Source organism: Lynx rufus, unplaced genomic scaffold (genome assembly GCF_022079265.1).
Source record: "Lynx rufus isolate CCGP_SWC_20201006 ecotype Redwood Valley unplaced genomic scaffold, mLynRuf1.p SCAF_15, whole genome shotgun sequence".
NCBI classification, from domain to species: domain Eukaryota; kingdom Metazoa; phylum Chordata; class Mammalia; order Carnivora; family Felidae; genus Lynx; species Lynx rufus.
Window position 1 is genome coordinate 20,298,356 of NW_025814829.1, and position 13,876 is coordinate 20,312,231.

A 13,876-nucleotide genomic window follows, 5' to 3' on the forward strand; every position below is an offset into this window, starting at 1 on the left:
CAGGGAGGCTAGTGCATGGGGTGAATGCAAGACCATCAGCTGGAACCCAGATGAATCTAAAGTCAAAAGCACTTCGAGCCAGGACTGTAATAATGGGATTCCAGCGTACCCCCTTTTTTCTTCTGGGAAAAGTATTAACAGTGCCCAGAAATCCCTGGGGAAATTATCCACAGGGGTTTTTGTGAGGGGGAGAGAACGTCAAGGGAAGGCCTCTGGCCCCGCACTTTCAGAGTCTCCCTTTCAGGACAGGCTCAACTGCTCTGGCTGCACAAGGGGAGGGAGAGGTGGCGAGGCTGGTGATTTCCTCCTTGCCATGAGGCTTCTGGAACCCAGGACAGAACCAGCTGACTCTTGTGCTTCGCCACTCATCCCAGGCCTCAGCAACAGCTACCACCCACTGTAGTTTTAACAGGAACGTGTGCCCCGTGTCCCTTTCTGCAGTTTCCTCTGAGCTCCTCCCCACTCCCTTTTCTCACTGGAGCTGGGTTTCCTCCCCGGAGAATTCCAGTGTACTTTTTGGTCAGCTAACTCTCTCTGTTGCCGGCCATCCTGGCCTGTCCTCCCGACTGGCAGGGAATCTGGTAGTGGCAAAGGACTTGATGATGGTGACAAACGACTCGAGACATGAACTGAAGTGGTTAAATAGGAATCCAAGCCACGAGTGGAGGGAGGGGGCAACGGGACTCTGGATTGTTGGGCTCCTGTTGTAGGGAAGCCACGTCAAGTGTGCTGAGGAGCTAAGAAGGCCCCCAAAGTACCCCCATGAACCTCCTGGGGGGCAATGTCCATTTGCAGGTGGTTTTTCAGTAACAATTACATAATTGCTCCTTTACGATTGCTGTTTAACTATTTTTCCTTCTTTTCATTGGCCCTCCAACCCCGTAATAACAGGTCCCAGGCCCCTGCAGCAGAAACTTACAGCACAGAGTCATATGCTGCACAACACTGAAGGGAGGCCAAAGGAGCCCCTGAAACCTGTAGGTGCCACTAGTTAGGGCACCATTCAGATCTATTTGGCAAAGACTAAAATCCCCATCCCCCCAACCTCCATGGAGGTGCTTCAGACAAAGAGCCTCCTTTTTTTTTTTTTTTTTTTTTGCCCCTTTCTCAAGATGATTTCTTCCGATGCATTTAATCTATCACAATGCCTGAAGCTGTCACAAGAAAACAGAAGTGGGACTAAGGGACCAAAAGTCTCCATCTCCAAAGTTTAAAATGAAAACAAAAGCAAGCCAGAACCGCTGGTCGCTCTAGGCCAGACACAGGTGTTACAAAAAAAGTTAAACTTGCCCCTGTCTGGTATCACCATCAAATCCAAACAAGTCTGCTTCTAGCCAGTGTTAGAGCCAGTCATGGAATTTTTCCATCATTGGGAAAACTGTGCCACCATTGGTAAACAACTTTTTCCAGCATCGGAGACCAAGTTTGGACACTTCAATCTTCCTATTCCCTTTTCCGAGAAAAAGGCTCAGAAAAGTTGAGTGATTTGCCTGAGAGCACACAGCAAATCAAATTTCGATGGCCCAGTCCTTATCTGGTTCTGAAGTCCCTACCTCGTAAACATGTTTTGATAAAGCAGACAGAGATAAACAGGAAAGGGCTCTGCTCGTCTCCCCATCCTCCTACTGAGCAAGCAGCAGCTATGTTTTCTCCTCCTTGCTGCCAGCCTGGGTCCACATGGCTGTAATCTACCTCAGTGATATGTTTTGGGGAGGGGGCGGTGAGGCTCCTTTTCTCACATCTGATCTCAATTCTGCTTCAGGGAAGTTCAGGGGTTAATATCAGGTGTAGAGTTGTTGCTGCATCTGCCTGACCAGAACGAGGGCGTCACACACACACACACACACACACACACACACACACACACACACACTAATAAAAATAAAAAAGACAAAGAAGAGAGAGAGATGATAGAGGAGGGTGGAGATGAACGAGCTTTCTTAAGGCAGCATTTTCGACAGAGACAAAGACACCGCAGCCCCCACACCACAACCAGCCCACCCACCTTCCCCCATGTAGGCAAGCGGGGGATATGAATGGGGCTGGCAGTTCCCACTGCTGGCCTGCGCTGGAGAGTGGGGGAGTTTCCAAGGCTGCTTCTCATAAACTCAGGGCAAGGGTCCCAGCCTTCTGCTGCACACTTCAGCCTCATTCTGGGCCCATCCAGAAGGCTCACCTCCTTCCCACATCAACATTAAGGGCACCCATTTCTGTTCATTATCTCACTTAAAATAGGAACCACACCTCCTGACCACACAGGGTGGGCTCAGAGGTGACAGCTGGGACAGGCGCCAAGGATGCCTCCTCGGGCCTGACGAGAGAACAAACCTCCTGTGCACAGCCTACCCAATGGAGCTCATCTTTAGATAGAAGGCTTGCCCCAAACCTCGGAACAGGGCACCTGCAGAACAAGAGGTCACATTCCCATAACTGCCACAATTTTTTTTTTAACTACACACAAGGAGTTAGCTGTCTCCCTTTCTACCCCTCCCCGAGGCACACAGACAGGTAACACACCCAGGTAAGAGCACACTCACCTGCGCTCTGACTTCCTGACTCTGAGCTGCTCAGGCCAAACGAGGAATGTCATTGGCTTATTCTGGTAAGCTCCTTAGTGGCTGCTGCCATAGGATACGGGCTTTATTTAACATAATGGAGTCCTTTTGCTCCCCTAGCCCAGACCTTGCACCCCCTCTGGAGACTATCTCTCCGGAGGCATCAATCTCCAAGGCATCTAAGTTCCTTCCTTGGGCTGACATCTCGCTCAGCCCCGTGGTGAGCCGGCTTGCAAATCCTGAGCCTGCAGTCCCTGTGGCAGCTCCAGCAAAGGCGCATTATTTATCCCCGCTTGTTTTAATTAATATAGAGACATATTCAACATAGCTCGATAATTGTGTCGGCAACCGCAGGCCGGAAAATAAAGGGCTCCCAGCTGCATGTGATCGGCTGTTTCGGATTCTGGTTCTAACTGCCGGCTCAGCATGTGTGCCCCGAGCCAGCCCAAGCACCGCTTGGCCACCTGTCAGTTCTCCACCCTGGGGGTTGGTTCAGCAGGCAGGCAGGGATCTCCAAGCACTAGCTTAACCTCTGGCTCCACCTAACGGCAAGAAATCCACACTCCCCTTTCACAGATGGGCAAACTGAGCTTCATCCAGGAAGGTCCCAAAAGGAGGAAACTAATTCAGCAAAGGAAACGAATGGTCCTCTACTTGGCCTCCCACGCTGCAATTTTCTTCCCCTGCCATCTTACAGGAGGGAAAGTGATGTCAACTTTTTAGTTAGCATCTTGGAATTCTCCAGCCCTTTGTCTGCGAACAGCACTTCACACACATTATTCAAACAATCTCGGGTGGGTGAGTCACTAGAACGTCTGCTGAATAATGAGGAACAAACACAGAGGCCTGAAATGGGGCTGAAAGACGGAGGCACAAATGGTACCTGACGTCCAGCCCGGGGTTCTGGCTGAACATCCTCTCTGACCTTTGCCTGGCTTCCCCATCACTTTCCTCCTGTGAAAGCACTTCAGCGTGGGGCGGGGAGAGCTAAGTCGCCGGCTGGGCTTGCCAGGGGAAGGTCTGCGCTCACCTTTAAATCAGGAGGCTTGCTTCGGGGCCCCGGGTTCGGCGCCGCGGCAGCGCCCGCATCCGAAGTTGGCCCGCCTGCAGAGTTAGCACCCGTGGCCTCCCCAGGCCGGAGGTCCGCGCCCGGCAGGTGGCAAGCGGCATCTTCCAGCCCAGCTCCATCCTCCTCGCCCTGCTGTTGCTGCAGCTCGTCCGATTTGCACCTCTTCATGGTGTATGTGGGTCGGCAAGGGGAATCTGTCCTTCCAAGCGCGCCGTCTTGGGGGAGACCGCACCCCTTCTTGCACTCAGAAAACGAGGCCCGGGGTCTGAATTAGTAACGAGGGAGGGGTCGGCGGGTCACAATTTCTTGAATTGAAAGCTAAATCAGGATGAGGGAGGGGCGAGGACAGGGAGCCTTGGTTACAGCCTGGAATAGTTCATTACGACCTGGGGAGCGGAGGCAGGTCACAGTCGAGGCTGGGCAGCAGGAGTCCTTGGGCAGTCATTGGGGCGGGAGGAGGAAGACGGCCCCCGGCCCCCCAAACTTTCTGCTCCCGGGCGCCGGCTGGGCGGAGGGGAGCCGGGCGGCACGGCGCATCCCTCCCGGCGGGCCGGGCTGCTGGGCGAGGCAGGGCACCGGGCAGCCGGCGGGGCAGGTCTTTGGCTGCCGCCCTCGGCTCGGGCTGCGGCCCCCGGCCCTGCCGCCGGCCCCCGCCCGGCACGGGCCCGCCGCGGAGCCCGCAGCGCGCCCGGCCCCCTCCCCGCCCGCGCGCCCCGCTCCCCGCCCGCCGCGCCGCTTGCTGCAAAGCCGCGGCCGCGGCCCGAGCCAGCGGCGAGCGCGCAACCTACCCCGCCCGCTGCCTCCGCCCGCGAGGGGGAAGGCGAGGCAAGGAGGGAGTGACAGCGGCAACGGGCCAATGGGAAGCCCGGAGGGCCGAGGGGGCGTCGCGCGGCCACGTTTTTAGGGTTGGTTGCACCGCGCGGTCCCCCAGGAGAGGTCTGGAGGGCTCTGCTGCTGCGCTTTGGCATTGCAGAGAGCGGGCTGCGGGGTAGAGGCGGGGCGGCGCGCCACCCAGACGCGGTTGTAGCGGAGCCCGAGGGACCCTCCCCGAAAAGACTCTGCCGGGATTCCCCCCACCCACTCGTTTTATTTGCCAGGGAGCGGGCGAGATAGGGATGTTTATCATCAGTGCATTTTGCTGTAGCTTTGCACGTTACGTGTACACATCTCGTAGGTGAGGAAGACAGTGATCCCCTCTAGCTCACATGGTCAGAAACACAAACCTTATGCCTATGTTACCAGCAGCAAATGCAGAAGGGGGGGGGTGATCTTCTGCCCCATCATCCCTTCTCCCACTTGAAGTGACTACCTCATATGAGTTTTAGCTTTATGCTCAGAAATTAGAACGTATTTCATTGTTTAACGCAATAATATGTGTGAGCCCCTTGCAAACTGTGGAAAGGCTTTTAAATAAGAAGGCGTGTTAATGGCAGGAGGTTGATACATATGGAAGAGAAGAAAAAGAACGCAATCGCTTTTTCCCATAAATCTCAGCCAAAGTGCGCTACTAATCTGGAGGCAGAAGAGAGTAAATATTGGGGCTACCGAGATACGGAGCCGAGTGATAACAACTCCATCCGAGTGTCTGCTGTGTGCTTACTATGGATATGATGCTTTTTGCCCATCCAGCAGCCTAGACCAATGGTTGTTAAGGGATGGTCCTGGGACCAGCAGCACCAGCAGCACCTGGAAACTTGACAGAAATGCAAATTCTTGGAAACCAGCAAGACCTACGGAATCAAAAATAGTGAGTCCAGAAGTCGGTTTTAATAAGCCCTCCAGGTAATTCTAATGCAAGCGAACATCTGAAACCCATTCATTGGTTTAGATTGTTGCGAAGGGGCCACTGAGTCTGTGAGTCACAGTGATGATCCCTAAAGTGTTTTACAGTTTTCCAATCGCTTTTACACCTATCACGCCATGCTAGCCTCACTTCAGTCCTACCAAGCTATGAGTTTCCTGACTCTGTTCTGTCCTTTTTCCCATTCCAACCACTCATTTTCATGTGTATCCTGGAAGAGCCCAAGTTGTTAAGAATTTACTTCAGTCAGGCAGCTACTTTCTAAACTAGGCAGCTCTGTTTTTAGAAGATAGGAATTTAGGATGGGCTGGGAATGCAGAACCACCCTCTACATCCACTACACGGTATCAGGCACAACGCGGAAAAACAAAGCTTTACTGGTACTCTGCTGTTAGTATTTTCAATGGTGAGGGAAAGACAGAATGCCAGTGAAGAACGAGGCAGGACCAGACAGAACCAGTGGGAGCAGATTCCCCTGGTGCTGAATGTCAGGCAGAATAGTCTACTGCCCTCTACCAGACTCCTGGCTAGCCCTAGAGAAATGCGGAGACCCCTACCAATTGAATCGTGTCTCATTTCTCTCCTAGGTCGAAGTTGGCCTTAACTTTGATTTTTTTTTTTTTTTAATTATCAGATACACATAGCATGATGGTCAAATTTCCTATTTGTGGCCATATTTAGCGAGGTGTAATGCAGGTCAATAAAAAGCAGCCCTGTGTTTAATGAAATCAGCTAATGCTGTACGTTCCATTTGGGAGAGGCAATGTAGCACGGTGGCTAAGAGCTTAGACTCTGTGGCCAGACTGGTTGGAGGCAAATCCTGGCTCTGCTCTCCGCTCACATGTGACTGGGGGCCAGTTATCTAGCCCCTTTATGCCCCAGTTTCCTGATTTGGAAGTGAGGATAATGACAGTACTTATCTTATAGGGTGTTGGGTAGTAAATGTAAAGCATTTAGACATTGCCTGGCGCAGAGTGAGGGCCATGGCTATTATCAGAGAGGTCATCCAGTTTCCAAAGCGTTACACATTCCACTCCAATGGTTTAACCTTGGGAGTTCAAATGCTTCTCACCCAGTCCAACTTTCTCTGTGTTCATACTCATAGAACAAATACACTACTGCCAAAGAAATATGGGTGGGAGGTCTGTGTAGAGACCTGTATTACATACAACAGCCAGTTTGAAGCCGATGGCAAATTTTCAGTAGCCAGAGTAAATTCTTGAGTACCTAAGATAAACAGAACTTGAAAGGAGTTGGATTGAGATTCTTTTGAAAGGATGGATCATTCTTGTGTTCTAGGCTTCTTTGGAAAAATATAGGCACATAGGATGTCTTGATGTTCAAGATAAGACAAAAATGTGCAGATTTGCAATGTAGGAGATTATGTTTGGTATGCAAGAGTAGATTTTCCATTTTTCTTTGACACCGCTGCTTAATTACAAATAATAGATAACATAGTGTCTCAGGAAGAACGCGGGTCTTGGTGTTAGTTAGACTGTCCATGTGAGAATTCCAGTTCTGTTACTCCCTGTGTATTCTTGGGCAACCAAATCACTTAACCTCTCTCACCCTTGGTTTTGTCATCTATAAACAGGCGCTAATAAGATCTATTCCCACCTGGTTATCCTAAGGATTAAAAATAGATAATGCACATGAAAACATTCAATACATAGATGTTCTCAGTAAACCCGAATAAAACAAAAATAATTAACAGATTTATCTAAGCCCCCAGTCTGCCGCATGAAAAAAAAAGAATTATCTCACTAACCTTAATGCTTTTTGTGAAAGGAAATCCCAGTTAGGCTAATGAAAGTGGGGGGGGGGGGTCTCCTGGTAGTATCATATAGGCTAAACCAGTAAATATATAAACAAGAAGGATAAAGATCAGGGTTATGGAACCCTGCTCCCATGTCAACAGCCAGCTAATTATCTTGATAAACTGATGAAGCTTTAATTATAGAGGATAAGGTGCCAAGATCAACAGGTAAGCATAGAATAAGGTTTTTCTTTTCTTTTTCCAAAAGGCTACTCTTTTTGCCATTAGCAAGGGGCATGCAGATTATCCAAGGAAATTCTGTTTCCTACTCCATAGGAATTCTTTAAAAAACATTTTAAACATCAAATGGGTAATACTTGTCAGCTGTTTTAAGCTTTAACACATAAGAAGAGCGCTTAGCTTAGGAAGTAAAAGTACTCTCTACTGAGACCAGATATAATAATTTTGATCACTGTATTTTGATACCAACATCATTATAAATATTCCTTTGTTAATGTAATTTTCCTCTCTTCCTTTTAGAGATTTCCACTGCCACTCAATGCTCCCCTGAAAAAAAATTGGGTTCCGTTGGGTTAGGAGAAGTAAACTATGCAAATAATCGTCAGGGAGATTGGCTGGATCGCCAAAGACGTCACAATCCCACCACCTAAATACAGGTTTTTTATTGGCTGTTCTAAGAGGCAGACGGGACCGGGCAGGCTCTGTCTGCATCTCTCGTGAGTTGGAGAAAGCTCTGAGTCTATACCAAATTTTATTGTTTTTTTTTCTTAAAATGTACTCAGAATCATTATCTACATATTGTTACATTCTCCGTGTTATTCCATATGGAAATATGTCTTAAGCAAATATTTTAAGTGACTACTTCCCATTCTATCAAGTGAATATGTCGTAGTTTACTTAACCGCTATCTATCTTATTCTGGGATACTTTGTTGTTTCCATTTTTTTTTTTTTTTTTGCCTTTAGAGATAAAACTGCAATTACTATTTTCATTCAAAATTGTGTATGTTCTTCCCTCCGTAGCATAGAGTCTCTGATACCTAACTGGCTGTTTTAAAAGAGTAGAACCAAACACATTGCCACTCTGCGACCCTGTCTCTCACAGCATCACCACAACCTGCGTGGGAGATCCCAATGTTCAGCTCATTCCCTGGACTTGTCAATCTCCTGACCTGTGTTACAAAAAGGTGGAAGTTCCTACATCTCATTTTCAGGTAGGATTGCATATTCTTCATTCTGGGTGCTTGTTGCTCCCTAGTAATGAGAGGAAAGTCGCAATAATCATGACTATGAACAGAGGAGGTTTGTGAAGTGTAAACTTAAACCCTGATTGTACTGCTCTGTGTGGACGCCTGGGACTGGTAAAATGGCTGCCTTGTGTCCTTTTCCATCTCTGTAGGGAATCCATACAAACCTCTGCACGAGCTGTTACTTAAAGCTGAAGAGGCCAGCCCTTAAAAAAAATAAATAAATAAAAATGACAGAAGAGAAAAAAGGGAAAAAGAGAAAATATCAGCTTTGGTCAAAGAGAATCAGTTTATTATTTTACACCTGCAGATAGATATCTATGGCAGTTACATCGATTATTCTACGTGGTACTTTAAGATATGATAGTAAGAGTGAGGAGTTACCATTGAAAGAGAACTCAGGTGTTTGGGCGTTTTGCTAGGAACCTTGCGAACGCTGTCTTAATCCCCACAACCGCTCTGCAAGGTAAATGTTATTCCCACTGTACAGATAAGGAAACAGGCTCAGGGAGATTCTCTCACTTTCATAGGCCTGAAATCTGCCCCCTGCTCTGTCCGACTCTAACCGTAAAAAAGCATCATAGCTCACCCTTCACAGCCCTAATTTTCTGAGCCACTCCTGTGGTAAAGAATTTACCAGTGAGTACCAGTCTACTGTTAAATATATCTGCATTCACTCAAAGAAATTTATGAAACACATTTCAGGTACAAAGGCTTTACAAGATGCTCATGGAAGATAGAGAACGATAAAAGACATTGGCCTCGGCCTTTGGACTTAAAGTCCAGTTGGGAAAATAAAAGGCACAAACAAAACGTGAAACAACAAAAGATTGAAATGGTACTATCTGTCAGCATTCCCGGGGGGAGATGATTAATTAAGAACCTGAGCAAAGGGGAGAGAGAGGTCTCTACAAGGGATTGAAAAGAACTCTGAGGAAGAGGTATTTGCACACATTTATCCATATCATGGGTGTTAAAAGAATACAGGGGCACCTGAGTGGCTCAGTCGGTTAAGTGTCCGACTTCGGCTCAGGTCATGATCTCACAGTTTGTGGGTTCAAGCCCCACATCAGGCTCTGTGCTGACAGCTCAGAGCCTGGAGCCTGCTTTGGATTCTGTGTCTCCTCTCTCTGCCCCTCCCCTGCATGCACTCTGTCTCTCTCTCAAAAATAAACATTAAAAAAATTTTTTAAAGCATACAATGTTACTTTATGATGATTCATTCGGAAATCTTGAAGTAGGTAAAAACTATATAACTCATCTTGTAAATAGAATCATTAAATATTTGGATCTCTTCAGTTTTACATCTGCATGTTATAGAGTTTTTATGGCATAGTAGTGATGGGAAAAACATTTTTGTCTTTTCATTCTCGGAGACCATAGGCTAGTGATTCTCAAGAAGCATGGTGCATTGGGGCGCCTGGGTGGCTCAGTTGGGTAAGCGTTAGACTTCGGCTCAGGTCACGATCTCGCGATCTCGTGGTTTATGGGTTCCAGCCCCCCATTGGTCTCAGCTGTCAGCACAGAGCCCAATCAGATCCTCTCTGTTCTGCCCCTCCCCTGCTCGTGTTCTGTCTCTCTCTCTCTAAAATAAATAAACATTAAAAAAAAAATCTTAAAAAAAAAAAAGTATGGTCCATGGATTACCAGCGACAGAAAACACCTCGGAATGTAGTTATGTACGCAGCTCCCCAGGCCCTACACCACATGGACAGAGACAAAATTTCCAGGGGTGTGGAGCTTGAAACGTGCACTTGAAACAAGGCTCTGGGGTGATTCTTACGCACATTGAAGTTTGAGAACCACTGATGTAGGGCAAGACTTGGTGGATCACACGTATTATAATTTTTAATTCAATAAACATGTAGATCTATTTTAAATCAGAAAATCTGGAACGCTTCACGAATCTGTGCGTCATCCTTGTGCAGGGGCCGTGTGAATCTTCCCTGTATCGTTTCAATTGTAGTCTCTGTGCTGCCAAAGCGAGCGCAGTTGATCACATTTTTTGATAGATTTGTGAATTCATAAAATCTGCTGTTTATTGAGCGCTTACTATTTGCCTGTCAAAAACTCTCATTTAGGCTAAAAACAAACTTTGTAGGTGAGTTCGTAACCTCCGTTTCACAGATGGGAAACTGAGGCTCAAAGAGGATGAGAACTTGGCCAAGGTCACCTGACTAGGAAGAGCTAGCCCAACCGGTTCTGCTTGCCTTCAGTGACTATCCCTCTCCCACAATGCCCACTGCACTGTTGTCTAGGCTATGCTATGGCCACCACACTTATTAATAATAGCAACAGCTATCATTTGAGTGCCTTTCATGTGCCATATAATTTCAGCTTAAACCTTTCTGTAAGTTCAAATGGTACTTTGCCAAGTAAGTTGACTACGATGCAGAGAAATTAGTATATCTCTCAAAATTACTGTCCACCCGTTGAAACAGGGCTTTCTTATTCTGGTATGACTTTTTCCCCTGTTCACTTCCTCTTGACTGTTTGTAAAATCGTTTTTGGCTCTGTCAGGACTTCCTTTCCTTGGTGTAATATATCCTGACCCTTTGCAGCTAGTTTGGAATGGCAAACCAAGAGTTGAAGTGTAGGCTCTCTTTCTAACAGCTCCCACACTTTTTCCCAGCACAGGAACGGAGAGCTACAGTCTGAATCAAGGGGGAAGTGTCAGTTGCTTGGAAAAAACCTGATCTTGTGACTGCAAAAAGAAAAACACAACTTAATCAAGGAAGCCTTTCCTGGGGAGGGGGAATCACACTACCCCATGTGAGATCTTATTCTGGATTATGTCATAGATCATTTTCAGGGAGTTTCATATGGCCCCAGGGCATCCCCAAGCAGACTGAGGGACAAAGGGCTGTTTTCATTGATGAATCCATCCGGGCTTGCCTTATGCCTCTCACAGGGTGCTGGTGGAGGAAGATAATATTCTCTTTCAAGATGCAATGACTTAGTACAATTCAGTAATATAAATAGCTAAAAATATATAAATGTCTGCACCCTTTCACCCAGTAATACCCTCCTGGAAAATAATTCAAAAGAAGAAAACAAAGCAACAACACAACAGAAAATATATAAAGGAGCATTGTTTATAGCAGTGGAAAACCTGAAAGGACCTACATGCCCAAGATTAGGAAGTGGGTGAATAACAATGGTGTAAGAATGTAATGGAATGTTATGATGCTATTGAAAGAGATATGTATGATAAGTATATAGAAACACAAAAAGCCTTTTTGAAATAACCTAAAATGAAAGCATTAGAATGAAAAATTGTCTTGAGCTAGAATAAGAGCTCCGGAGTCAGGCAAACATGTGTTATTAGCTATATGGACTTAGACACACTGCTTAACCTGAGTCTCAGTTTCCACATTTAAAGATTATAAAGATATAAAGATAAAGATTAAAGTATCCATCTTTCAGGGCACCTGAGTGGCTTAGCCGGTTAAACATCCGGCTCATGATTTTGGCTCAGGTCATGACCTCACAGTTTGTGGTTTCCAGCCCTGAGTTGGGCTCTGTGCTGATAGCATGGAGCCTGCCTGGGATTCCCTCTCTCTTTGCCCCTCCCATGCTTGTGTGCGCACGCACTCTCTCTCTCTCAAAATAAATAAACAAAAACTTTAAAAATAAATAAATAAATAAATAAATAAATAAATAAATAAGTAAACAAATAAATAAATAAAATCCATCCTTCCAGAGTTATTATAAGAATTAAAGATGATATAAACTATATGGATAAAATTTGGGTAAACCACGGATAAAGATAGGAAGGGATGCTAAGAAAGAATTGTAAGTTTTATGCTAGGATCGTGGACTATTGAAAATTTCACCTGAAATGTACTTATTTTTATGATGTCTTAAATGTAATACAATTTTTCCCTTTTCTTTCTCCATACCCTTTTTTTTTTTAAAAGTTTATTGATTTATTTTGAGAGAGAGAGAGAGATAGCGAGCAAGCAGGAGAGGGGCAGAGAGAGAAGGAGAGAGAGAATCCCAAGCAGGCTCCACGCTGTCAGTGCAGAGCCTGATTCGGGGCTTGAACTCACAAACTGTGAGATCATGACCTGAACTGAAACCAAGAGTCAGACGTTTAACCGACTGAGCCATCCAGGCGACCCTCTTCCTCCATGCCCTTAAAAAACTGCATATCTGGGGCGCCTGGGTGGTGCAGTCGGTTAAACGTCCGACTTCAGCCAGGTCACGATCTCGCGGTCCGTGAGTTCGAGCTCCGTGTCAGGCTCTGGGCTGATGGCTCGGAGCCTGGAGCCTGTTTCCGATTCTGTGTCTCCCTCTCTCTCTGCCCCTCCCCCGTTCATGCTCTGTCTCTCTCTGTCCCAAAAATAAATAAAAAACGTTGAAAAAAAAATTAAAAAAAAAACAAAAAAAACTGCATATGCCCTGTGTAGGAAGTGTGTGTACGTCTCATCAGGAAACTTGCCTAAGTGGATTCCTAAGTCCTATTTGGATAAGGGTCCTGATTCCTCTGGAATCAGCTCTAGGAAAATGATGGGAACCTTAAACACTGACATACAGAAAGGTGGCTCAACTAGGTTCCAGGACCTGTTTTCCAAGCGCTTAGAGGTTTATGTGACACTTGATAGATACTGGTCTCTGTCTCCACAATTTGGGGGTGGAGAAGGTTCTTGTGACCAGGATGCCTTCATCCACCTTTGCTTCAGAATGCTACTTCCCACCTCCATTAAACCACTTTCCCTGCAGAGCTAGATTCATGAGCCAGGGGGTAGCAGGAGGATGATATGAAAGAAATATTTTCTTTTGGCTAATATATACTGAGGACCCTCTTTGTTTTTTTTTTTAAAGTTTTTTTTTTTTTCCAACGTTTATTTATTTTTGGGACAGAGAGAGACAGAGCATGAACGGGGGAGGGGCAGAGAGAGAGGGAGACACAGAATCGGAAACAGGCTCCAGGCTCTGAGCCATCAGCCCAGAGCCTGATGCGGGGCTCGAACTCACGGACCATGAGATCGTGACCTGGCTGAAGTCGGACGCTTAACCGACTGCGCCACCCAGGCGCCCCCTGAGGACCCTCTTTGTATGAGGCATTGTGTTCGGCACATATAAACACCTACTAAGCCAGTTGGAATATGTCTAGAACCCAGAAAACCTTCTAGGAAACCTCTATCAGGATAATGTTGACATAGAAAAGGTATTTCATGTGGATTTCCATCTATCCATCTTCATCCAAGATTAGCGGAGAGACACAAGAATAAAAACTTGTGGCGAGGTTTTATTCTGGCCAAGTAAGGAAACTAACCAAAAATAGATTCCACTGGAAGTGTCAGGCAACAGGGTGCAAAAAGGGTGAAAAGCCATTTAGACTTGAAAAAGCAACAGCAATCTTCTAATCTTACTGATGAGAAATGAATTGTGGCAAAACTATGTCTGAGGCTGCTTCTAGTAA

General features: G+C 46.4%; 1 protein-coding gene and 1 non-coding gene across 3 annotated transcripts in view; both read right to left on the bottom strand.

The window, feature by feature from the left end:
* The window catches only part of TMCC2 (transmembrane and coiled-coil domain family 2), a 40,481-nt gene extending 36,260 nt beyond the window's left edge, over positions 1 to 4,221 (bottom strand). Inside the window, exon 1 of one of the 2 annotated variants that reach the window (XM_047076623.1) lies at positions 3,586 to 4,221. In XM_047076623.1, coding sequence (XP_046932579.1) covers positions 3,586 to 3,792 — 207 coding nt within the window. In that variant the 5' untranslated portion in view covers positions 3,793 to 4,221. The remainder of the gene's footprint in view (positions 1 to 3,585) is intronic. The other variant, XM_047076624.1, reaches the window with a different exon arrangement.
* A 6,110-nt stretch (positions 4,222 to 10,331) lies between these two features.
* LOC124510545 (U6 spliceosomal RNA) lies at positions 10,332 to 10,438 on the bottom strand. The gene has a single exon (XR_006961743.1). It is a non-coding gene; the product is annotated as a U6 spliceosomal RNA (small nuclear RNA).
* Positions 10,439 to 13,876: the final 3,438 nt, after the last annotated feature.